The sequence below is a fragment of the Rattus norvegicus genome, chromosome 8 (genome assembly GCF_021556685.1).
Source record: "Rattus norvegicus strain SHRSP/BbbUtx chromosome 8, alternate assembly SHRSP_T2T, whole genome shotgun sequence".
In the NCBI taxonomy this organism is placed as follows: domain Eukaryota; kingdom Metazoa; phylum Chordata; class Mammalia; order Rodentia; family Muridae; genus Rattus; species Rattus norvegicus.
In genome coordinates this window covers 78,940,094-78,966,601 of record NC_141541.1, presented here as the reverse complement: position 1 = coordinate 78,966,601, position 26,508 = coordinate 78,940,094, and the positions used below count along the sequence as shown (strand labels likewise).

At 40.6% G+C, this 26,508-nt stretch overlaps 1 protein-coding gene across 30 annotated transcripts in view; it reads right to left on the bottom strand.

Annotated features, from left to right (window-relative positions):
- The window catches only part of Sltm (SAFB-like, transcription modulator), a 45,133-nt gene extending 29,827 nt beyond the window's left edge, over positions 1-15,306 (bottom strand). For 22 of the 30 annotated variants that reach the window (XR_015626639.1, XR_015626640.1, XR_015626641.1 and 19 more), the window contains exons 1-3: positions 14,985-15,294; positions 14,011-14,098; positions 1,061-1,125 (exon numbers count right to left, since the gene is read on the bottom strand). Coding sequence is in view for 19 of the 30 variants with exons in the window: in XM_087562136.1 (XP_087418262.1) it covers positions 1,061-1,125; positions 14,011-14,098; positions 14,985-15,152 (321 nt within the window). In the remaining 11 variants the exon portion in view is untranslated. Of the gene's footprint in view, positions 1-1,060; positions 1,126-14,010; positions 14,099-14,678; positions 14,835-14,984 lie in introns of those variants that run through there. The other 8 variants (NM_001430279.1, NM_001430280.1, NM_001430283.1 and 5 more) reach the window with 3 other exon arrangements.
- Positions 15,307-26,508: the final 11,202 nt, after the last annotated feature.

The following is a 26,508-nucleotide window of genomic DNA, read 5'->3' as shown; positions in this document are numbered from 1 at the left end:
TAAGAGATACTAAAACTTAAAGAGTTCTTAAAGGCTCAACAAGAGCTGATAAAATGCAGTCACCAGTTTAGTGGCTCCCTGGGGAAAAGTTCCTAAAACTATCTATTCTCAACTAACTGCTTCCGTCTGTGCTTGGTGTGATGTGTGGGAAACAGAGAGGACACAGAACTGTGATGCAGGAGCTACAGGAGAGGAAGTGGACATAAACTGACCTCGTGGCAGAATACACAAACACCCAGAGACAACTGTGACAATGTGAATTAACTATACACAGAACCCAGAATAAATGAGAATAAAAATGCATATGATTTAAAAAGAACTGTGATCAGTAATACCTGCAAATGCCACAGTCCTTTAGACCCAATGAATAGCACACCACTTTCCATTGAAAGAAACAAAATAAAATACCCAACTACAACTTAAAATAACTTGTTCTTCTATATCTGGAATACACAGAATACCACCGCCCCAATCATTATTACTTAAATATTCTGTTTTTGCGGTAAATTACTTTTTTAAGGTACATTCTCCTTTTGGTTAAAAAAGATATGATATATTTATCTTTAAAGGGCATAACATTTTTTATTTAATCTTTACTCGGTAGTAACACATCAGCAATTTTCCCTCTCCAGTTTTAAAGTCTTACATATTATAGTATTTAAAAGTTAATGCAATTAACAGACTGAAAAATATAACCAGTACCCTTCATGGTGGAACGAACACCATTATTCTGCTTGTTCCCAGACCCTCTTGCTACAGATTCCCGCTCGAATGCCCAAACACATGGGTTAGGTTTACCTTTTTTTTTCTTTTTTTCTTTTTTCCAAGGGTCTGTTGTAACCTAGGCCTGCCTCTGCTAGGAATAAAAGTGTGTGCCACCACGCCAGTCTAAGTTTCTCTTCATGTCTCTCTTAGCTAAAGGGTTACTTCTTTTATGCCTCAATTATGAGAGCTCATGGGTCTGCCAATATTTAAGTCTCTTTAACCTATGTACTTCCCTGTCTATTGTTCCAGTCAATATCCAAGCAGCAACACCTTAGCCTAATGATTGACACTTTACCTTGACAAAAGCTTCATCGTCCACAGAAGCATCTCCACTCAACTCATCTGCTTCTTGTTTTTTACCTGCGAAAGAAGGAAAATGGGCTAACAACCAGTATTTTATTACTTTAAGAAAAGAACATTCTACACTTACTCTGCTGTTATCACTCTTCACTCCTAGAATCCTCTACAAAGCTAATTCAAACAAAAAACACCTGGACATAGCTATCCTAAACAAAAAACCCAAAAACAAAACAAAAAAAGCTTTACCAAAGCCATGCCACCTCACTGACATGCATGCTGCCCAGAGCCCATCAATCTCAGCTCACCTAATGCCAATGGTACATCTTCTTCATATACATACATTCTCTATCTTCCGTTTTGCCAACAGTAGCACCTTTCAACAGTATTTTACAGTCTATATACGTAATCAGATACCTATAGCCAAATTCAAGACTCAGTGCCCATAAAATCCTCACTCCACCTCTTAAATAGCTTTATCTGAAATAAAAATCTCACACTTGGCCAATCATGATGGTGCACACCTGTAATCCCAGTCACGTGGAAGGGGGAAGCAGGAGGATCAAGAACTCAAGTTATTTCTCAAGTCTGAAGCTAACCTGGACTACATGACAGAAGTCTCTCTCCTCACCTTCGCAACATGCCAGTTGATACAAACTGCCTAGCTGTGTTTCCAGGATATCACCTCCCCACAAAGGGAAAAGGTCATTTGATACAGTGGCTGCCTGGACGCTCTTTTCCCCAAAGCCTCAGAACAGCAATCCTGGCCACTTCAGGGTCAGATGCTGCTTAGCTGATGCAAGGCAGGAGAACTGACTTCTAGATACACACTATCCCCCACTGTGCATCAGTCCTGACCACTTTAGCATCAGGGCGAGATGATACTGAGCTGACACAAGGCCAAACTGACTTCCAAATACAGACTATCCCCAGCTTCCTGGCAGACCATAACATTTCCCTGCTTAGCCTTCATTTTTAAAATTATGTTATTTGGTGGAATTTAAAGAGTGCTACTTTAGTTTTTCAGAAAAAAAAATTCCACAAAGCCAATGCTAAGTTTGTGTCTTCAATATAGCCCCCCAAAAAATCACCTAGAAATCTGTAATGTACTATAAATGCCATCTTTAGAAAATCACAGCTACTGAAACTTTAATACCGAAATTGTAACCTTCTTTTGAAACATAAAATGGATATTTCCTTCTGAGGCAAAAACCAAACGGCATCTTCCTCTTGCCTGTACCAAGCTCCACAGAGTCCAGCTCCAGGGTAAATGCTAAACAGCTGGTCCTCTCCACATCCTCTAACCTCTGGCCCCCATCGTTCACATGTTCTCAATCCAAACCCTTTCTGCGCATGAGTGTTAACAGGAAACATACTGTCCTACAAATATAACTAAGACTGGGAGCTTACGCTTCTCATTTACTCAAGGAACAGCTCGTGCCTGTGAGAATATATATATTTTTTTTTCTTTAAAAAAATATTTTCAAAGAGGAAAGGAGTTGAGACAGGGTCTCACTCTATAGCCCTAGCTAGCCTGGAACCCACTATGTAGCTCAGGCTGGCCTTACAATGGCAGTGATCCTCCTGCCTCAGCCTTCTAGTGATGGGGTTACAATGCATGAACTACCACCCTTGGTTTGACCTTCCTATTTAAAATACTGGTGTCTACATTTTAGGGAACATATAAACTTATAATGTACATAAAAAGTTACAATTATTTTTATCATAAATTCTTTTTTAGTGTTTTATCCAACAATCAAAAAGGCCTATGAGAAGCATGAAATCTAAATATAGAAATGACTTCAAGGGCAACCACTTCACAGTCCTTGTTCTTTAAAATCTACCAGTGCTGAAGAAAGCTAACAGCGAAGGTGCTGCTTTTCTGAAAACTGAATGCAAATGAGCTATTAAATTATTCTATTACGTTATAGAAGGGAATCTGTTAACAAAAATATCCAGGGCAGAGAGATGACTCAGCAGTTAACAGCACTTGCAGCTCTTGCACAGGACCCAGGTTGTAGTCTCGGTACCCACGTAGCACCTCACAACCATCTGCGACTACAGTTCTAAGGGACCTGAGCTCCTCTTATGCTGTGCACCAGTACGAGGCATGCAGGCCAACACACACATAAAAAATAATTTTTTTTTAATTTTAAGAGGAAAAAAATTTAAAAACCTCAAGCCTGTATCCCTCTACAAATACACGCCCCCAAGTAACCTAGAGGACAAGGTTTAGGGAGAACTCCTTTAGTTGCTTCAAGGTACTTTCTTTTTGTAATTAAAATCTGTCTTACAATTTACAATGCACTTTTTAAAAATACTTTTTACCAGGCATGTTTGGGTACATGAGGCAGGCTCCACTGTTTTACAAAAGAGAAAAGGAGCTTAGAGGCCAAGTAGCGTGTTCCAAACCAGCAATATCATTTGCTAACCGCTCCTTTCCAGTGTGAGTCTCTAGGCCCACAAACAAGGCACTGATTGTTCTAGGGAGTGACTGATGCAGTTTACAGACAAGCACCCAGTAGGCTCACTCCAAGGGGAAGCCCACTCACTTTAGTTTACTTAAAGGAAGCTCAAATTACACTTCAACAAAAAGAACCAGCTGTTGTTGGCTGTTCAGATGTTGTTTGTATTCTGATGTTAATTCTGCTTCCTCCCTGCTGCCTCTGAAGAGCAGGCCATCGTGTACTGAGGTGATCTCAGGTGAACCTTCTCCCCATTTTAACTGGTCAGTAAAAGCTAGAGACTAGCCAGGACACTTCCAGAACAGCTAGTTTGCCCATCTAGTCTTTCAGACTGTTACAGGCAGGACTTCAGCTAAGCTGTGAACTTTTTTCAGCACATAGAGACTGGACAGCAAATGATACCAGCTAGCCTTCCGTTGACAAAACCAATTTTCCTATTTTCCTTTGGGCCCCTAGGAAAGAATTCTAAGCCCAATTCTGCAAGAAACAATCAAAAGATCATCACCCCAGTTCCTGAGGTTGGGGTGGACGGTTCTGGTTATTTTATGAATTATTGATATGTTGTCCTTTTAAGGGATAATTTGAAAATGTTCTACCTTTGGACAGGAAGAAAACTAGACAGCTTAGATTCAGGGATTTCTACCTTTCTTTTCCTCTTCTCTATCCTTCTTTCTTAGGTAAAGGAAGGGGGAGTGGAAAAGAAAAGGAGAAATATAGTAATAGTATAGAAATTAGACAAACAGGGATAGGATATTAAATATACTCTTAAAGCATTGTATAGCTATAATCTTACATTAGTAGGAATCCTTATATTTAATGCAAAATTGAAGATATAGTTTCTTACATTGGTCCAGAATTTATATATTGATACTGGTCTAAGGTTCCATTAGTATAAGTCTTTGTATATTGATACAAAACTTAAAATTAATAGTTACTCTTAGATAGGCATTGTGTCTATGCAACTCATTTAAAAATACAAGGCTTATTAGACCCAGTCCTTTTAACAGCTGCTAGTACAAACTGTTTACGATGACCAAGTACTGCAAGTTAATAGATAGTGAAACTCATGGTTCTATTGGATTCTAACTTAGTTAATTACAATAAGTGTTTTCAAGATTCACTCAAAGTGAATAGATAAGAATAATCAGGGGTTGGGGATTTAGCTCAGTGGTAGAGCGCTTGCCTAGAAAGCGCAAGGCCCTGGGTTCGGTCCCCAGCTCCGAAAAAAAAAAAAGAAAAAAAAAAAAGAATAATCAATGTTTGACAATTCAGTTATGCTATATAATCTTCAAAAACATCAAGAGATCCACAGAATATGGCATTTAATGTTATTTCATTATTAAGACAGTTTCTGACGATGAGACATGTCTGCTCCTGACAGTATTCCCATCCCACTTCAAAGAAGATATTGAGCATCATTACCCCCATATGGAGTTGCTCCAATTACGGCAAGCTAGCCATTGGGCAAGAATTGCCTTAATTGCATCTACAGACAAAATGCTGTCCAAAAAAAGGCAAACTGGATGCAGGATAGTCAACTGCTAAGCTCTGCCAAGACAGGGTAAGCTAGCCCTTCATAATTCCTGCTTCACTTAAATCTGTCAGATGGTTCTGGGCCAGAAGACTGAAGACAGATGCTCCAACATTTTAAGGACTATTGGGGACTGTCCAGGCAGTCAGATGTCTCTACAATTTACACTAACTTTGGAACCTTTATCTTTGTGCTTCCTACATATTCAGGTTATACTTACTTCCTTCTGAGATCTCTGATGGGGGTAAAGACTAGTTACAGTCTCATAACTGAACTTTAGTTAACATGAAAGATGATGTTTTTTCAGATGGTAATACAAGTTAAAATCAAACATGACTGAGGTATGGAACCGTAAACTCTTTTAGTTAGGATAGGACTTTATCTTGATTGCCAAGTATGATGGACTGACATTATAAGTGTAATTCATACTTAATACTTAATAGTTTTATTATTGCTTCAAAATAGCTCCTACTATATATTGTTTGTTACCATATGGGGAAGAACCTTTTTAATTGGACAAAAAGAGGAAAATGTTGTGGGTTGTCCTAATGCTAATTATATGCTGACGTTAACTCTGCTTCCTCAAGAGGGGTTGGCCTGACAAGCAGCCCATCATGTACTCAGGTAATGATCTGTAAACCTTCTCTTCATTTTAACTGGTCAATAAAGGCTAGAGCCTTGACTGGGCAGTGGAGGGGGAATGTAGAACTGGAGGATTGAGAACGGGTACAGATAGAGAGGCAGAAGAGTAAGAGAGGGGAGAGAGGACAGAAGAAGAGCAGGAGGAAGCCATGGTGGACCAGAACCATGAGGCCAGGGGAAACCACAAGTAGCAAGTGGGGTCTCATAGCTGGGGAATAAATTAATACAGTGAATGATTAATACTAGGCTTATAATTAACAATAAGTGGATTGTATGGTTTTTATATGAGCTTACTGGGGTTGGAAATTCAAGCCATGCAGTAGTCACTGATGCTGCTTACATGCTTCCTGTTTGTTGTCCAGACTCTACAAGGAGTGCTTCTATAGTCGCATACACTTATGCTTTTCAATCTACTACCTAATCTGAAGCACTCATTCCACAAACTAGAAAACTCAGGCTGAAGAGTGTATTTAAGCCAAGCTCAATTCCATTCCCAGAAGCCATTCAGGAGCTAAAATGTATCAAGTGCTAACTATTTCTTCTCCTGTAGTAAAGGCTCCAAAGTCAAGTCTTTAAAAATGTAAACTGAGTTGGGTGGTAATGGCGCACACCTTTGAACCTAGCACTCGTGAGGCAGAGGCAAGTGGATCACTGAGTTCAAGGGCAGTCTGACCTACAGAGGGAGTTCCAGGACAGCCAGGGCTACACAGGGAAACCCTGTTTTGAAAAACAACAAAAAACAAAACCAAAGAAGAAAACTGTGAAACTCACAACAATTAAGTAACTTGCACTAGGACACACAGTCAAGAAGAGGTAGTGGAGGATACAAAGAGAGCTCTAAGCTGTTTCTAGATGTCATTTTACACAAAAGCACTACTACTAGATGGTTACTATCTCCTTATAAACTTGAAAACTACAAGGACAAAATTGGGCAACACCACAGTGAGACTGCCATACATAGCATTTGAGAAAACGGAAAATTCACTAGCTTTTGATCACTTTCATAATCTGTAACTCTGGGTTTATTTAACTAATGCTGAATTTGAAACTATATTGTAACTTTGTAACTGTTACCTCTATAAAAAGTTATTACCACTCTACACAAATACAACTAACCTGCATAAGTTACCACGTGCACCATACAGGAGAAATCCTGGATTGGCACTACAGCCAACAGGTGTTCCCACAACTCCTGACTGATCATAACAGGCTAAGTCACAGGTTGGACACTAGTACGCCCAAGGTCTAGACTTCTACTAGGCCCAACTGGGATAAAGGTAAGAGGTAACATAGAAGTCAAAGTCTCCCGTTAACAAGGCTACACTAGCTTTAACTGATGCTATAAATTATATCTATAGGTTTTTGTACAGTCACAGATGGGAAAGGACTTCAAGAATAAATAAATTCCAGTAAAACTACATTTAGCACACTTTATTCAGCTGGTAACCATTTCTGTCTATGCCACTGAACCCTGTGCTAGCAAGGCCCTACAGACATCTTCCTTTGTCCTTCAGGAAACCTGGAATGTACCACCGAAAGACAAACTGGCTCAAAGGAAAAAGGCATGCCGACAATGAAAGCTAACTCAAAGTAATGAAGATTGCACACATCACTTTTTAATGCTTTAGTCAGTAAACATTGTCCGAAAAAAAATAGAAAGTGAAATATCACATCTTGAGCTAAGTAACTATTTTGAAATGTATATACTTCATCAAAATGCTAATTTTTTTTGTTTTCTTGCTTTTCAAGACAAGGTTTCTCTGTGTTGCCCTGGCTTGCCCTGGAACTCAGAGACCGCCCTGCTTCTGTCTCCCAAGTGCCAGATAAAGGTGTGTGCCGCCAGGCCCAACTTTCAAAATGCTATTTAAGTAAAAAACATAAACCAAAGTTGTCAAAACTGGAAACAGTCTGTGAATGACACTGTGTAGGCAATAATTTCTTTTTTTTTTTTTTGGTTCTTTTTTTCGGAGCTGGGGACCGAACCCAGGGCCTTGCGCTTCCTAGGTAAGCGCTCTACCACTGAGCTAAATCCCCAACCCCAGGCAATAATTTCTTAATAAAGCCTTGAGCCGACTCATGTCTAAGAACTGCACACTGAGAGGCTTTGCATGAGTGAAGAGTACTCTAAGTGTCCCACTTACTAAGTTAGACTTCTCTCACAATCATCAGAAATGTTTGCACCTATCTGCATATGGTGGCACATGTCTTCAATCAGCACTTGAGAGGCAGAAGCGGGAGATAAATGAGTTCAAGGCCAGCTTAGTCTACAGAGTGACTTACAGGACAGCCAGGGCTACACAAAGAAACTGTCTCAAAATAGAAAAGAATATAAAAGTATTTGTTTAATTAAGTATATAAATGGTTACATCAAATAGGATAAATCTAGATTATAAAGAGCTGGCTTTTACCACAAAACTTTTAGTTTTCACAACTTATACATTTCAGAAATAGATATAAAGGTTCTTGGTTACAAACTGCTTTTTCTTCTCCAAAGATAAATTGGTCCTTATCAAGGTTTACAATCTTTAAGTTCAGAAAAGGTTACAAAACAAAATCCACTTAAGTAGATTTTAAAGTAATTTTTCCAAGTAACTTTACCCTTTAAACAGAGACGTTACTATGAAATACAGATGAGGACAGAGTTATAAAGCTCAGTGGTGTAGCTCTGGCCTAACAGACATAGAGCCTTGAGTCCCATCCCTAGTGTAGGGAAGGGGAAGAAAGCTTAGTTACAAAATTTCTGTTGGAAAGAATATGGTTTCCAAATGATCATTGACATTTCCAGCCAAAACCTCCTCCCAAAATCATGCAGCAGCCTAGAACTTTTTTCATTATTTTATTTTATGTATCTGTGTATGAGCACATGCCCTGGTGCGTGTGTAACAGGAGTCAGTTTTCTCCTTCCACCATATGAGTCCCAGGGATCAAACTCAGGTTGTACAGTAGCAGACACCTTTACCACTGAACCACCTTGACAGCCCCAACATACAATATTTAAACCAGAAATCTTGCCGTATGGCAACTACTGGCATGAGTTTTAGGTACTCTTATTTTATTTTACTTTATTCTTGAGATAGTCTCCCTATATAGCTCAGGATGGCCTCAAAATTAAACCCACTGTCCCCTTCCCAAGTTGGGATTACAGGGATACATCAAAATAAAACAAAACAAAAAAACAAACAAACAAAAAAACAAACAAACAAAAAAACCCAGTTATATTTTAGATTCTACTAATTAGCATTTTACAAATAGAACAAAATTTCTGAAAGTCTTCGTACCCTCTCTTAAATACAACAGTCACTGAATGAGTTTGATTTTTTAAAAACATAAATACACATATATTTATGCACATAGATGCATATGTGTTATATCAAAGGTGATTCACAATCATCAAAACAAATCAATATCCAAAGTATTTATCTTTAAAGTCTCCTAAATCTGTCATCTAAAGATAATTAGAACAAACACCCAAGATTTTTGGAGTCGGTGAAAGGGCCAAGGTTATATAGATCAGGAGCAGAACCCCCGCCTAGCATGTGTGAGGCCCCAGATTCTAGACTGACCCTAGGAGAAAATAACAAAACAAGTACATGTGCAAAATAGTAAGACCTAACTGGGCTCCTAATAGGCATGGCTAAGTTTATGGCTATCAACTAAAAACAGCTCTAGGGCTGGAAAGATGGCTCAGGGATTAAGAGTACAAGCTACTCCTGAAGAGGATGCAGGGTGGGACCCAGGGTGGCTCACAACTCTCCAGAATTCCAGCTTCAGGGGCTATAATGACTCTTCTGGCCTCTTTCAGGCACACAGGTACACAGTCACATACAAGTGGCAAAACACAAATAAAATAAAATAAATCTAAATAAAACTATTATGTATTTCTTAAGTTTTGCTTACATTTCAACACATCTGTGAGAATCAAACAAAAGCCATGTGAAAGGTTTTGGAGAATAAAACCACCCAGAAAAAGTACTACGGCCCTGGCTGCACATGAGAACCATCTGGCTGCTTTGGAGAAGACTGGTGTCTGCGCCAAGAAAGCATGAAAACTAAGCCTCAAAGAACTGGAAACCTGGTGTCTGTTTCTGAAAACTCCAATGACTTTAGTGCAGAGTATAGACTACTTAGGTGATGGGTGTCACTAACGAACAAGACCAGAGTAAGGAAAATGAGAGGAAAGGGATGGTTTTCAACCTACCATGTAGAAGCACGGTAACAGAGCACCAAGTGTATCATGTGCACTTATTTCAGTTGTTGAAAAAGAAACAACAGGCCAGAAGTGATGACTCACCTGTTGTTCTTCTAGAGAACCCAAGATGGGTTCCTAGCACCCACATGGGGGCTGAGAACCTTCAGTAACTGTTGGAGTGATGTTTTTGTGTACGGTAGTAGATTTCCTTCTATTACTCAAATGCTGGTTTCTGTGTATTGTCATTATTATGAAACACATACTCCCACCTTAAGTCTTTTGTAAATGCTGTTCTCCATCAGCTTCTGATTGGCCAACTAAAGAGCTGAACAGTCAATGGCTGGGCTGGAGAATTAAGGGAGAACCTTCTGGCCTGAAACAGGAGCTAAAATGAACAAGAGCCACAGGGCAGAATGTAGGCCAGAACAGTAGTATTGTCATGTTGGAATAGCTGAGAATCTGCACAACCATCGTGCCTAAAGTTTATAATAAATTTAAGTCTCTGTCATTATTCAGAGCTGGGGTGGGCATTGAAAGGCCATTTGGTTACATGTAACTCCAGAATCAGTAATAGTTCCAAGGCATCGAATGGCTTCTGATTTCTTCAATCATGCATGTGATGCACATGAAGACACTTAGGCAAAACCCCACAGAGACAAAATTTTACAAATCTTTAAAAAAATGTTAAGTAAAAAAAGAATATTTGAACAGAATGACATTCAAGATAGTAGGACTATGAGCTATTTTTGTCCTTTTATATTTTTCTGGATTATCTGATTAAAAAAACAAAAACATTCCACCTTTATGACCTGGAAAACACTAAACTATTCCAGCGTCAAAGGGCTGACACAGAGGCGACAAAGGCTGTGCAGCTTAGGATCTGCACAGTTCACTCCAGAAGCTGACAACACTGAGGTCCTTTCATTGTCAGAAGAATGGCTGATTAAATAAATCAATAATCTACATGAGCTCTAAGCCATTCAATCTTTTCATTAAAATCTCGTGCCATCAACAGTACTAAGATTTCTTTTTTGAAATGCATATAGAATCAACAGTTTATTTTATGAGTTCATAAAATGGAAGTGAACTCATAGCTTTCAGCATGTGACATAGAATCCCTAAGATGAGTGCCTTGGCAGCAAAGTGCTATCCTGGCACATACTGTGTTTGATATCGCAGCTGGAAAAGGTACAAGAATATCTTAGCGATAAATATGTTTAATGGCTGAGACAAATGAACTAGCTCTGTGAAATGAAAATGACATAGGATCCAGATACTAGATGACATTCCATCAAGGGTCAGGAGGCTTTCCAATGCAGCTCCAGTTTAGTAACAAACAGAGCAGTGCAGTGAGCTGTGTGGTCTCAAAGCACACTTCACATAGTGTGTATATAAGAAGAAAGCACTGTGATCCTGAGACAACCTGACAGACTACAAATGCCTGTATAAATGCTTCCTACAAATATCCAAGTGAAACAGGCAGCAAGAAGTATTTTAGAAAGTAATAGTTACAAAGACAATAGCCTTCAAAATGTATTCAATAAACATTTGAGCACACATTACTTGCCTCTGGCCATTAGAGGTATAAAGATTATACCCTGGGACTTCACTGATATATATCACAGAGCTTTCAGTTTAGCAGGCACGGGAGAAGCAGCTGTGAAATGTTGTGCTCACCGCACCTCTCACTCCAGTTTTGCCAGTGACTAACATCCGACACACTATAAAGCAGGTAGTGGGCAAAATAACCATGCACTGGGATTGAACTACTAGGAATGTGCTCTGTGGCTGTTATATCATCCTAGTTGGTAATTTTGGAAAGTTTCACAGAATAAAAATATAGTATTATCTGTGTTATTTTTTCACAAAAATATTAGGTTTCAGATGTTTGTGCAAACCAAAATCTATATTATACTTATTTCTATAGGGGAAAATCCTACAGTTTTTTAAAACCTGTAAGCACTGAAAACTAGTTTCAATACCAATTAAGGTATTATATTTAATGCTGAACGGTGTGCTGATTAAATACATAATTTGCTAAAGTTTAGCAGTAATTTTAAAGGTTGAAAATCTAAAAGAAAACAGATACAGTATCTCTGAAACAAGGCAGGAAGCATTAGCTCTACCTGTTTAACTGCTTTCTGAATACACACCCAAGTAATATGATAGTGACTCTCAACAGAAGCTTTCATCTGGTTACTTATTAAAAAGTTCCCAGGAAAGAGACTGTAAAAAACTGAGAACCAACCCAAGACATAAACTATTTGATATTAGCTACATGTTATTACAAATACCAGAGTCCTCTACAATGTAATCCACACCACGGACTTTTGTCCCTGTAGCTGTTCAGTTCTGTATTTAAGATTATAAACTCCTTTTCCTCTAACCTGTCTGAGCACAGTCATTTAACATATTTTAGGTGGAGGAAAAAGAGTGATAGGGATTGAACCCACGGCATGGCCCAGAGTCTTACCCCAAAACCGAACATACATTGTTTTTTAGTTTTTTACATATATATTTATTACATATATACACATGTATGTATCTATATACCCAGAGCTGCAAATATAAAACAAAAATTTCAAAATCAAACAATAAAAGCATGTGTGAACTGAATAAGTCAGACGGCATGATCAGTGTTAAAACCAGTAACTTGAAACACAGCTTGTCAGCTCTCATAATACACCAAATAAATAATGTGAATCAGAAACCTATATAAAAACATGGTCATTCCTGACCACGACATACTTCTTTTTCATATAAAACAACTACTTCACCAGAAGCTTCCAAGGTGATAGGAATGTATCTCTCTAAATTAAAAGCCTCAGGTCTTCAAGACGACTTAGTTAATCTTCTAAAATTGTAACGCCATACTGGCATTCCTATTGACCCAGGAAACCCTTACCCCTTTTTAATTTCTATCAGCACACACAGGGAACTCTTGAATCAAGAAATCTCAAATAGTTAGCTGACCAGGTCCTGAGACATAGTGTTTTAGATCAAAATTGAAGATTCTTTTCTACTAAAATTCAATCATCTGGGTTTTAGTTTGGTTTGGTTTTTTTGGGGGTTTGGAGACAGGGTTTCTGTAGCCCTTGCTGTCTGGAACTTATTCTGTAGACCAGGCTGGCCCCCAACTGGATATCTGCCTGCCTCTGTCTCCCAAGTGTTTGGATTAAAATTGTGTGCCACCACCACCTGGCCTATTTAATTATCTTATTCCCATTACAACTGTGATAGATCAAATATGGCAGTAAAGAAAGTTACGTTATTAACAAAATGACACAGGAGTTCATGACATAATCTGCCTGGAAACTAAAGAGACCAGGCATCAGAGAGCTATTTGTCTATCCTCTGTCACAGTGCCTCATGAGAAGAGGTAATCTGCAACTATTCAAATATGATTATACTCACCAGATGTTTTTAAGAATAACTAATTCCCATTTATTATCAAAATACTCATTTAAAATTACCTTTCACTATTCACACCAGATCATTCTGCCCTGGAAATACACAGAGCCCAATTTAAAAGTTACAACATTAAAAACCTTTACTATCCCCGTATCTTAAAACTTCTTTAAAGCTAATGAGTCCTGGGGTTTTTGCTTTTGTTAGTATGATCGATGGTCTTTTGAATTTCATTGAAAATTACTAGACTACATATTGGAATAAATGCGAAATAACCAGTATGTCAATTAAAACACTAAACATAAAGGTTACAGAACTTGAATATACTAGAGAACAGCAAAGAGCCAAGGAAAGGTCTGGTAGGAATTTCACCAAAACTCTGCCAATTGTGGGGCAAGGTAGACACGGATCAAACTGTATTTTAGTCTTCAGACATTCCTACTATGAAGGATCAGTATGCAATGTAACTTTGTACCTTTCTCCAGAACCAATAAAGAACATTCTCACTTTCTGGTCATCTTCAGCCGAATCTGAAAGGCTGCAAGTTACTCGGAGCCTGGTAACAGTAACTTTTCTTCCTTGACCCAAGAAGGCAGAGTGCCAGAGGGGAATAGCAAAGAGTAGCACTATACAAACAGGGCGAGTGGGACAGGAGCAGAGCCAAGTTAGATAACCAAAATATATTGTAAAATATGTTCAGAACTCGTAACAACCTTTGCCTTTGGTTGGTTTCTTGTTTGGAGTATCAGTTGAAACAGTTAATTCAATATTATCTGGATCGCCTCCTTCCTCTTCAATAGCCTACATTAGAAAGAGAAGTTAATATGCTACACAAACTATCTAAACTTATTTTATAAAAACTTAATGAAAATATATTAGCAAACCTCCAGCCTCAAGACATTAGAATTGCCAGTTATTTTACAAACCGACTTCACAAACGAGTAATTATGCTACACAGAAAGGGGTGGGGGTGGGGGTATTGAGTACTGAAATGTCATGGAACTTAGATTCCACCCAGGCGATGGTTACATGATACATATACTGAACAAGAACCTAAATATGTTTTATTACAGAAAAGTCTGTAGCTTCTTAAATAATGAAGAGTTTTCCTAACGTGTATTGCGTACACTTGTTACCCTCTCCGATTCCAAGGTTTCACGAGAATAAACCTGAAAGCTTAACAGGACTGAGAACGTGGATGATTACGCTGATGCAATCAGAAATTAAAAATTAAAAATAAATCAGTTAAAAACCTAATGGAAAAAAAGATGAACATTCCTTCTCATCCACTCATCAACTCCCACTACCGATTTCTCCCAACAGGGTGAAGAAACGGTTGGGCACAATTAAACGGTAACTTCGGTCAAGTCAGCAAACTAACCATCGCCTCGGAGACCGAGCGATGCACGCGCTCCGCACCGCCCGAAGGCCGGGGTACCCAGCGCCGCCCAGGGTCTGCAGCTCCACCCTCCGCAGGCCGCGGAGCCGACGGAGGGGGCGTCCCAGGGGAGGCAGGGGGCGCGACCGGCGGCAGCTCGCGAGGTTGCTGGAAAGCCAGGCTCCTCGCGGAGGCGCGGGCCTCGCGCGCCCGGCACGCACAGGCGCCACCCGGTCCGCCCCGACCGCGGAAGCGCAGCAGCTAAACGGCGCGGCCTACGCTGCCCTGCGCGCAGCGTCCGGGCCTCACCTGCTTCAGCCGGGAGACCAGTACCGTCTTGACCCCGTTGATGTCCAAGTTGCGGCGCTTCAGCTCGGACCTGAGGTCGATGACCCGCAGCTCGGTGATCTTCTTCCCTTCTGCCTGCCCTGAGGCGGCCGAGGCTACCACGGCCCCGGCAGCGGCAGCGGCAGCCATCTTGGGAAAGCAACGCGCTGCCGAGGCAGCGAGTGGGCTGCAGGGCGGCGGCGGCGGAGGAGGAGGCAGCGGCGGTGGAGGCGGTGGCCGCGGCAGCACCAACTTCCAACCCTGGCCCGGGCGGCCAGCGGCGCCGCGCTACGCTGCGCACAATGAGCCGCTGACCACGCCCCCCGCGGGGACCACGCCCCCGACTCAGCTCCAGCGCAACCTGCAGCGGCACCCGGATGACGGGTGCGCGTGCGCACTAAGCAGGCATGGAGGGGGCGGAGCTCCGAGCGGACCATTGGTTCAGCCTCTAGCGTGGCCTCTTAACTGTCCTCGCGCGTCCACCCGCTCAGCTATCCTCTGTGCTACGGTTCCCGCCTCTCCATTAGCCGCCTTCTCGTCGCATCTCGAACCTAGAGCCATCGCCTCATGAGAGGCACCCCATAGTACAGAGTAGTACTCCTCCTAAATGAGGGGGCGTGTACGCAAGCCTTCCCGGAAGTACGGAATCACCGCGGAAAGGTGTCGGGGTACACTAGTGAACTTAGGTCGACGGGTTCCGCCCCCGAACGCCCCGCGAAACCTCCTGAGGCCCTGAGCCCAGGGGACAGTGTCGCGCTGTGACCTTCTGAAGCTTAGCCCCTATTTGCCTGAAAACTACCAGGAAAACATCTTATCCGCGGTTGCCTCAGTTTGCCCATCCTTCCCGGCGGGCCTGATGGCTCAAAGAAATTGTTCACAAGAAGAGATTAGCTTAAAAGTATGTGTTGTCCTGATCCTATACAGTATTCTCTGCCCTGCGCACCCGGCAGTCAAGGACAGGGACCACTTTATGGAGAGCCAGCCCGTACTAGTGACTATAGTATCTTAGTAAATTTAGTATTATCACAACACAAATATTTTTAGAATAAACACAAAGTTTGATAAAGTTAGGATACACGGGGAACTGAATTAATATTTCCTGATGCCTGATGTGTTTTGTAAAGCCAAGGATATGTATTGTAGAGCGCGGTATGGTGCGGTGGGAGGGGTTGCCTCATCGGGCCAATGCTGAGGCATTCCCACCCCCAGGGTACCAGCCATAAGACAGGTCTAGTATAGAATAGAGTTTATTTGGGGGTTTAGGAAGGGGAGCTGAGAAGGTAGTAGAAGAAGAGAAAGAGAGGCGACAGAAAGAAAAGGCCGGCAGGAACACGTGGAGAGAGAGGGGGAGGGGAGAGGGAGAAAGGGGTCACAGAGAGCGAAGGGGGTGGGGGGGGAACATTCCCTTTTATAGCAAGCCAGGCCTGCCTGACTGTTGCTAGGTAACTGTTGGGAGGAGCCTAGAAGGCGTGCTAAGGTGCTAAATGTGACGGGTTCGGGGAGTTTCATTTTGTTTTTTACATCTTTGTCCAATTTCCTGGTTATAAAACTTAAATTAAACCGGACAGTGGTAGGACATGCCTTTAATACCAGCACTTAGAGGGCAGAGGCTAACGGATTCCGAGATCTGTCTACTCTAGCCTGATGTTTGCAGAGTGAGCCAGAGCAGCCAGGGCTAAACTGAGAAATCCTATCTTAAAAAAAAAAAAGGTGAGGTGTGTCTTACTTTGGATTGCTGATGCATTTGGTTCAAATGGAGGAAAACTGGACGTTATAAAATCATACCTGGCAGTTCAGTTTGGTATTTCTTTATGGCTTTTAAGGAATTCTGGGATATAACAACCCCTGTAATTCTTCCCAGGTGCTAAAAGAGATTGAATGACTTATAAAAATTCATATGGCTTGTGTGTGGCAGAGCTGTGCTAGGAGTCTTCAAATCTGATTCCAAGTTCAACTCTCTTATCCCACAAATGAGTTTGTCACACTCACAGAATTTTAGAACTCAAAGGTTTTTAATCTAACAGACCAATTTCACCCCACCATATTCCTTCACAATAAATGAAAATGTTGAGATTTGCCTAAGGGCCAACACCTTTTAGGCCGTGGTTGCAGTAAAACCTTAGGTTTTGTTCTATCATTGTTCTGATACTCTTCTGGAGCATCTTTTAGCCAGGGGTCATATTACTAACTCCAAATTAATGATATATCCAAAGGGAAGGAATTTTGATTCAGCTGTTTCCTTTTAGGGACAAAAGGACTCCTAATAATGGAGTAATGGTAAAATGCAGACCTATGTAATCTTATCTGATACCCTTGAGAAAGAAGTCACTTTCCCAAATGCTGAGACTGCTTACCTTGAACCTGGTAAGAAGTAAACAACAGTCTTCAGTTCTCAAAGATTTCTGCTTTGACCTCTTTGAAAGCACAGCATTGTGAAAGTAAAAGCAGTGAGATAAAAGGGGCCAGAGAGGGACAAACATGATGTATGTTTATTATTTAGGTCCTGGCTCAAAGAACAAGAGGGCAATATTACAGAGACAGTTGAAATCAACTCAATAGCTCGTGTGCTCCATCAGTGTTAAATGTGGATAGGTTAGGATTTTGTAAAAAGTCGTAGTAGAGGTAAGCAGTGTCATCCTGCCTGCAGTTTACTTGCAAATAATTGGAGAAAGAAAAAAAACACCTGACACCATGATATCAGTCACAAAAGATGTTAGGGAGGGAACAAGTAAGGTATAGTGTCACTGTGTCGGATGAAAAGCAAAGGGCTGCGGGCTGGAGGTGACACCCAATGGTAGACACCCAATGGTGACACCCAATGGTGACACCCAATGGTAGAGTGCTTTCCAAACCTGTCTGAAGCCCTGAGCTTGATATCAACCCAGTGAAGCCAAGTGTGTAAAGTTGCCCATTACATACTGGCCAGGCTTTTTAAAAATAAGTGTGAGGGCCAATAAGATGGCACTTGCTAAGCAAGCCTAGTGGCCTGAGTTCTACCCCAAAAGTAAAGGTGGAAGGAGAGAAGAGATTGCAAAAAAATAAAAATAAAAAATAAAAACATCCTCTGTCCCCTACAAGTGGTTCATGGCACACCACTCACATGCACTTGATAACACACAATAATAATAAATACATAGTAACTCACTATGTATGTAGCTCTGGCTGGCCTTGAACTCTCTGTAGATCAGGTAGACCTAGAACTAATAAAGATCTGCCTGCTTCAGCCTCCAGAGTGCTGGGTTTAAAGGTGTGCACCACCCACCACCATGCCAGGCCCTAAATACATTTAAAAAGAAAATACTATTCAAAAAGGAATGCCAATCATCCTGGTATAATGACACACACCCTTAACCCCAGCATTCAGGAAGCAGAAGAGGTAGATTTTTGTGGGTTCAAACCATCCTGGTCTACGTAAAGATTTCCAGATGAGCGAGGGCCACACAGTAAGACCCTGTCTTTGAAAAATAAATAAGGAGGTGGCAATCTAAGGCATACACACACACACACACACACACACACACACACACACACACACACAATTATATACATAAAAAGGGGAATGACGATCCAAGACCAGCAAAATGGCTCACCAGGTAACAATGTTTAAGCTACAAACTCTGATGGCCTGAGTTGTATCCCCAGAAACTCATATCCAAGGTGGAAGGAAAGAATAAATTCCACAGCCATCCTCTGGCCTCCAGGCATGTACTATTGTAGCACACAAATAATAATAGGAAATGATATGATGATCTACATTTTCATACAGAGCCACTTGCTGTTTATTAAGCCTTTAGCACATGTTTTCATAAAAGCTCATCAGTAAACAAATCATGTTCAGGAGTGTTTGGTATCTTAAAAGGCAGACCTGGTTCTGGGAAGACAGTGTTGCCTTATCTGCCTTGCTTACATAGTATGGTCTGTTAACATGTACTCTTGTGAATGCTGAAGACTTAAACAGCAACTGATGTGCCCACATGAATCTTTACTCTGATATCAAAACATGATCTGATAAGCAAAGCATTAATAAGTCAGAAAAAGATGCGCGATTACAGCTTTAGTCAGTAAAATGAAGTAGATAAACCCTGAAAACCTGTAATATTTGTAAAAAAAAAATTACCCTTAGAAATGGATTGAATGGTTATATTATGGAAGAGAAACATTAATAATGCCAATAAAACAGGCATAGTTGTTGAAAGGTGTTTGAAAGTTCAGGGCCAGCCTAAAGTAGGGAGATCTTGTCTCAGGAAAAAAAAAAAAAAAAAAAAGCCAGTATCTAGTTCAAGAGCGTAGACTAAGTTGAGGATCCCAAGTGATTCCAAATCCATTGCCTTTGAAAAATTCTAAGTTCTAATTCATGCTCTTCACTTCTGAGATTTAAACTGTGTCTCACCTTCTTCTACATTATTGCTCCTGACACCTACCCTCAGATGGGCTTGTAAGTCTTCCATGTCGTGAAATGTCATTACTTGACCCAGTTATTTCCTGTTGGCAGCAAATACATTATTGTATCCTTGTCCTAATGCCAAGTGTGAAACTTCTGGTAATGTCAGAGAAGGCAGATGGTACACTTCTAAGGTTTGCTAAGCCATCTTGGAGGGCCCAACGGTGCTGCAGGGCTTGGTTCCTTTCACCAGAGTGTGAAGTGGGGAGGACAGAGAGAGGTAGACTGAAATCTGAGGAGACGAGCCCACCATTTGAACTTAAAGACATACTTGTTAATACTGAAAAAGTATTGAGACATTGCACATTATTCCTAAATAGTTTTGTTTGTCTGTTTTGTTGTTGTTTGGTTTGGTTTGGTTTGGCTTAGTTTTGGTTTTTTGAGACAGGTTCTCACTATGTAGCCCTGCCTGTCCTGGAACTCACTCTGTAAACCAGACTGGCCTCAGACTCAAGAGGTGCACCTTCCTCTGCCTCCCTAGTGCTGGGATTAAAGGTGTGAACCATCACAGTCTGACTTCCTAAGTAGGTTTTAAAGACAAAACGTGAAGGAAAAAATTTAAGGGAAAGAGGTCGTGCCAGGTTTGTTTTGAGATGTTGTATTGCATTCTGGAACCAAAGAAGTCCTCTAAGGACTGTGTCTGTGCTTCATAGCAAGTAGAAAACAGCATTGTGTCCCCAGTTCCCATGGCATTTGTAGTATGAGCGCCACTGTTCCTCAGAGCAATCTACATTAAGATACAAACCTTTACCTTTGTTCACAAATATTTCTATAAATACTGGAAACTATAAGGTCTAGCATCCATTCAAAAATTACAAGGAAGCAAGATCCTACACTGAGAAAGTAGGTTAAATGACAAACAGAAGAACAGACCATTGGCTCTCCACATAGAACGATCAGATACATAGTGAACATGCAAGTTACCAAAACTTAAAAAGCCCAAGAAAGACTGGATATGGTGGTACATGGCTCTCATCCCCAGGAGATCTCTGTGAGCTTGAGGACAGTCTGATCTACAATTAAGACCTACATGGGCTGGAGAGATGGCTCAGAGGTTAAGAACACTGACTGCTCTTCCAGAGGTCCTGAGTTCAATTCCCAGCAACCACATGATGGCTCATAACCATCTGCAATGGGATCTGATCCTCTCTTCTGGTGTGTCTGAGGACAACTACAGTGTACAATAAAAGAAACAATTCTTTAAAAAAAATCAGTAATTAAAGACCTACAGAGGGAAAAACACCAAAGAACTTGAAGTTGTAAAGTGTTTATTACAAATCGGAGCTGAAAGTAGAAATTCTAGAACCAGACAATGATATAAATAAAACAAGAAATTCATGAGTGTGGTTTTTGGTACAAAAATACAAAGGAAGGGATCCTGTTAGCTAGAATCTAAATGGTGAGTCAGAATCATCTACGAAGACTGAATAATGAGCTAACTCAGACCTGTAATCCTACTAACCTGAGAAGCTAAGACAGGAGGACCACAAGTTGGAGGCCTGCATGGACTCCAGAGTTCAAGGCCAGGCTGAATAACTTAGTGAGATGCCACCTCAAAATGAAAAAAGGCTCAGTAGTAAGGCACCTGTCTATCATACATGAGACCCTAGGTCAATCTATTACTGAATGGGCAGGAAGAAGAATGAACCACAAGAGGGATGGGATGCAGCTCAGTGGGGGTGTTTGCCTAGCATATGTGAGGCCCGGGGTTTCATCCCCAATAGTGAATATCAAACAGCCAACAACACCCCACTGGAACGAACTATGGAAAGGGTAAAGGGTGGAAAGTATGAAGGAATCTTAATCAGTACTTTGGCAAGAAAAAGATTTTAGACTCAAAATGAATAACTTAAGAAAAAAATAAAAATTATTTGCGAAGATGATGGTGGGATATATGAAATTACATGGTTGCATACACCTTTAATCTTAGCACTTGGAAGACAGAGGCAGGCAGATCTCTCGAATTTGAAGCTACCTTGGTCTACAAAGCAAGTCCCATGGCAACTAGTGTTACATAGAGAAACGTTGTCTCAGAAAATAAATCAAAACAAAAATAGTTGAATAAATAAAAATAAAACCTTAAAGAAAAAGACACAAATAGGAGAGGTATACCTGAGAAGGCTGTCATTTGGCAGGCCTGTGGCTCAAGGTGAGAGAAGGACCTCCGTGGGTAACTTCATAGCAAGGCAGCCATTGGGCAAGGTGGGGTTGAGGGTAGGGTCATAACAATATCTAGACAAGCCTTTATGTGGATGACTCTATAGAAGCTGTTAGGATTGTAGGATGGGTTGGCAAGGTTTGCAAGCACAGTATCAGAACAGGATAACCAATTGCATTTCATTGCATCATTTTTTAACAAATCTTTGGAAAAAATTACTGGGTGTAGCCATGCATTCCTGCACCCCAGAACTGAGAAAGCCAAGGAGAGTTGATAATGAGTTTCAGGCTGCCTTGGGCAACAAAAACAAAACCCTGTATCAAACCAAACCAACCAACCAAACAAGACACGACAAAACCCAAACTCACTGTTTAAGATTACCAATACTTACACAATCTGGTTCCAGTCTAAAGACAAGCAACAATTCATTCACAATACTATAAAGAACACCAAGTGTCCAGTAGCAAGACAGCCGTGGGAGACACTACATGGAAAACTGGAAAACTGACACAGTATTAGGACAAGTAAAGAAGACCTATAAGTAAAGGGAGAGACACCTAGTTTATAGATTTTTTTAAAACACTTAATATTGTAAAAATATTCATTCTAAATGTATTTACTCAATTTGATTCTAGTCACAATACTAACCTCCTTATTTGCAGTGTGAGCAGAGGAACTCATTTGGATTTTGTACAGAATGCAAATGGCTAAGAATACTCAATCTCTTGTTGCTCTGTCGTGCTCATGATCAAATCCAGGCCTCACTCATGTTACCAAAAACGTTTAAAGGAAGAAATGAAAATCAGCATGTGTTCTGTGTACATCAAGTACTTTTGTGGAATGTGGTCTTAACAGATAGTGAAAATGGGACAAAATAGGAAAAACCAAAACAGGCCTATGAAGTTGATTTTTTTAAAGACTTATTTCATGCATATGATTTTTTCTTTTTCTTTCTTTTTTTTTTTTACTTCTGTGTATGTCTGTATACCACATGCAAGCAGTTTTCTCAGAGGCCAGGAGAGAGTGGCAGACAGTGGGCTGGTGTGAGCCCTCTGTAGGTGCTGGGACCCGAACCCTGGTCCTCTGCAACAGCAACCAAGGCTCTTAACTGCTGAGCCATCTCTCGAGCCCCATGCACTTGATTTTTTTTACCCAACTGGTACCATAGAGCATTAGTATAAGGACAGATTTAAAAAAAACAAAGTGAATTACACTGAAGCAAAAGAATCACCGTGAATCAGGGCTTGTCTGGGCTATGTAATGAACTCCAAGCCAGTGTGGCCTCAGTGTGATATCATGTCTCAAACCAAAAGTTCATTGCAATTGCTATTTTACACAAAACACAACTGAATTTCATGTAGATCATAAATTTAAATGAGTCAAAATAATTTTTTTTTTTTAAAGCCAGGCACAGTGGCACACACTAAAGGCCAGCCTGGTCTAAATAGAGAGTTTTAGGCCAGCTAGGGTTATTTAATGAGATCCTGTTGTTGTTATAATAATAATGATGATAATAATAATAATTAAAGATTATCATGCAAAAAAATACATGAGCATGCCATCGGTTTCAGTGTGTAGATATAACATGGAAATGAAAGTGGAAAAGCACAGGACAAAGTGTCAGCAGTGTGTGCACAGCGACTATGACAGGAAACCTAGAGATGGCATAGTCCTATGGCAAATAGGGACAGTAATGAGGTTTTTCTGTAACAGCATAGTTTTTTTTGATGCAGGAAAATTTTTTAAAGGATCCTTTTCCATTGAACTGAGTTGCCAGAGGGAGGAGTAAATCATTAGTTCATACATATGTCTCCTCAACGTCATTTTGGGAGCGTGTGGTCAGGAGTTTATGGTAGGAAAAAATTTAAGTACACCCTAGAGACCAACAGCAAAGGAAAGGACTTACAGAGATGACTTCAGTGTGACTAAGAATTTCTGGACATGGGGGATGTCACTCTATTGGTAGCGGGCATGTGTGCATGCACTAGCCTTGGCCTTGGGTTCCATCCCCAGCACTGCATAAAACCAAGTCTGGTGTTGCACACGAATAACCCTGACCCAGAAAGTAAAGAAGGATCAGCAGGGGCAGGGCGATCAAAAGTTCAAGGTAATTCAAAGCTGTGTATTCTTTTTAAAAAAAAAATTAAATATATATAGTTCTTTTAGTATTCTTTTGGGTTTTTTGTTGTTTTTTGTGGCTGTTGTTTTCAAGACAGGGTTTCTCTATGTAGCCCTGGCCATCCTGTAACTTGCTCCATACACCAGGCTGGTCTTGAACTCAGAGACCTGACTGCCTTTGACTCCCCAATGCTGGGATTAAAGGCGTGTACCACCACTCCTAGCTGAAGCCACATATTCTTTTGAAGCCAGCCTGAGCTAACACAATGCAACACTGGTCACCATAATGATGATAATTAATAATTTGTTTTAAATTTCAGTAAAAAATGGTCAAGATTTGAAAAAGCACTTTGTCAAAATAAAAATTCAAGTTTAACTTATACATAACTATATGTAACAAATACATTTATTTAAAATACAATTTGTGTACATAAAATTAAAATGTACATGAAAATTGGAATCAGCATAGTCAACCCGATGCCTTGTCTTTAGATCCCAGTATCAGAGAAGATTAATAATGGTATGGTTGAAACTCAATAGTGCTGAGAGAAAATACAGGTGAAAGCACTAGCAAGCATCTAGGCTAATTTAAGAAAATTACAGGGGTTGGGGATTTAGCTCAGTGGTAGAGCGCTTGCCTAGGGAGCGCAAGGCCATGGGTTCGGTTCCCAGCTCCGGAAAAAAAAAAAAAAGGAAATTACAGATTTACATATTTCTTCTACCTAGAAGTATATTTCCATTTTTAAATATTTATTTATTATATCTAAGTACACTGTAGCTGTCTTCAGACACACCATAAGAGGGCTCCCTCTGTCATTACAGATGGTTGTGAGCCACCACGTGGTTGCTGGGAATTGAACTCAGGACCTCTAGAAGAGCAATCAGTGCTCTTTTTTTTTTTTTTTAAAGATTTATTTATTTATTATATATAAGTACACTGTAGCTGTCTTCAGACACACCAGAAGAGGGCATCGGATCTCTTTACAGATGGTTGTGAGCCACCATGTGGTTGCTGGGAATTGAACTCATGACCTCTGGAAGAGCAGTCGGGTGCTCTTAACCGCTGAGCCATCTCTCCAGCCCGCAATCAGTGCTCTTAACCACTGAGCCATCTCTCCGGCCCCAGAAACATACTTCTAAACATGTGCTCTATTGAAAAACAAACACAGCCATGTGCCACCTAACATTTTAGCCCTTGGTGGTGCCTTAATATTGCGTTGTTCAAGGCGGGAGAGGTGGTGGAGCAGCTGAGTATGAACCACTCTGGCTGGAGAGCCAGTTCACTTTCCTACCCTCATGTTGCACTGCCCACAACTGCTTGTAACTCTAGCTCTCAAGAATCTGACACTTTCTTTTGGCCTCTATTGGCACCTGCACTTCTTTGGGCGTACACACACACACACACACACACACACACACACACACACACACACAAACATACACATGATTAAAAAAATATTTTTTAAGCGGTAAAAATGAAAAAGTCCTATCACCGGTGACACCATCGCCATCTGGTTTATGTAAGCACTCTCTCTGATGTTCACATAATCACTCGGTGATGCAGTTCTCAGATCATATCTGTGTTGTTAAGCAACACATGACTGTGCACATAGCAGCAGTATCTGTATGCCACACCTCACAAGCCACCCAAATGTCAATTAACAGAGTAGATACACAGATTGTGGTATAGTCAGACACTGTCATATATATTCTCTAGTGCTCGGTATAAAGCAAGTATAGTTTCCTACAGCAATATGGTTACATGTAACAGAAATATTGGGGAAAAAAACAAATAGACTAAGGAGATAGAATATGGAAAGATACCTAACTTCAACCTGCAGTTTCCTCACATGTGCATAGACACACACCACACATGGAAATAAATGATAAATGAATTAAAAAATTTTTTAAAAGAAACCAAATATAGGGGGCTGGAGAGATGGCTCAGTGGTTAAAGCACCGACTGCTCTTCCAGAAGTCCTGAGTTCAAATCCCAACAATCACATGGTGGCTCACAACCATCTGTAATGAGATCTGATGCCCTCTTCTGGTGTGTCTGAAGACAGCGACAGTGTACTCATATATAATAAATAAATCTTTAAAAATAGAAACCAAATATAAAAGATCATAAATTATGTCATTTCATTTATATGATTTTTTTAAAAGGTTGTATTTTTTATATAACCATCAAAGATCTAAAAATGACTGCAAGCTGGCTGTGGTGGTCACACCTTTAGCCCCAGCACCTAAAAGGCAGAGGCAGGCAGATCTCTGAGTTGAGGCCAACCTAGACTACAAAGTGAGGTCTAGGACAGCCAGGACGACACAGAGAAACCCTGTCAGAAACAAACAAAAAGGGCAGCAGAAATATGATTGCCATGTGAAGGCTGTGCTCACTGGGACTGAGCGTATGGAAATCTTTTCATTCAAACCCTAGAACAAAAGAAAGCATAAAGTAATACAAATACTGGACTGTGCCAGAAGTAAACAGAGCTGAGGCAGGTAGAGAGGAAAATATTCACTTGGTAGAGTGGAGGATCAGAAAGTCAAGGTTAACCTCAGCTACATAGCATGTTTGAGGTTAGCCTGGGTTATATAAGCCCCTAAGGGGGCGGGGGGGGGGGGAGGACACAGAATCGATTATAAAATTCCTAATGAACTAATGAAGGTAAAATCTAGGGTGATGGGGTTTTTTTTAGATTTTAATTTTACATATATAGATTTTTGCATCTATACTGTGTGCATGTGAGCTACAGAAGCTCAAAAATGGTGTTAAATCCTCTGGAGCT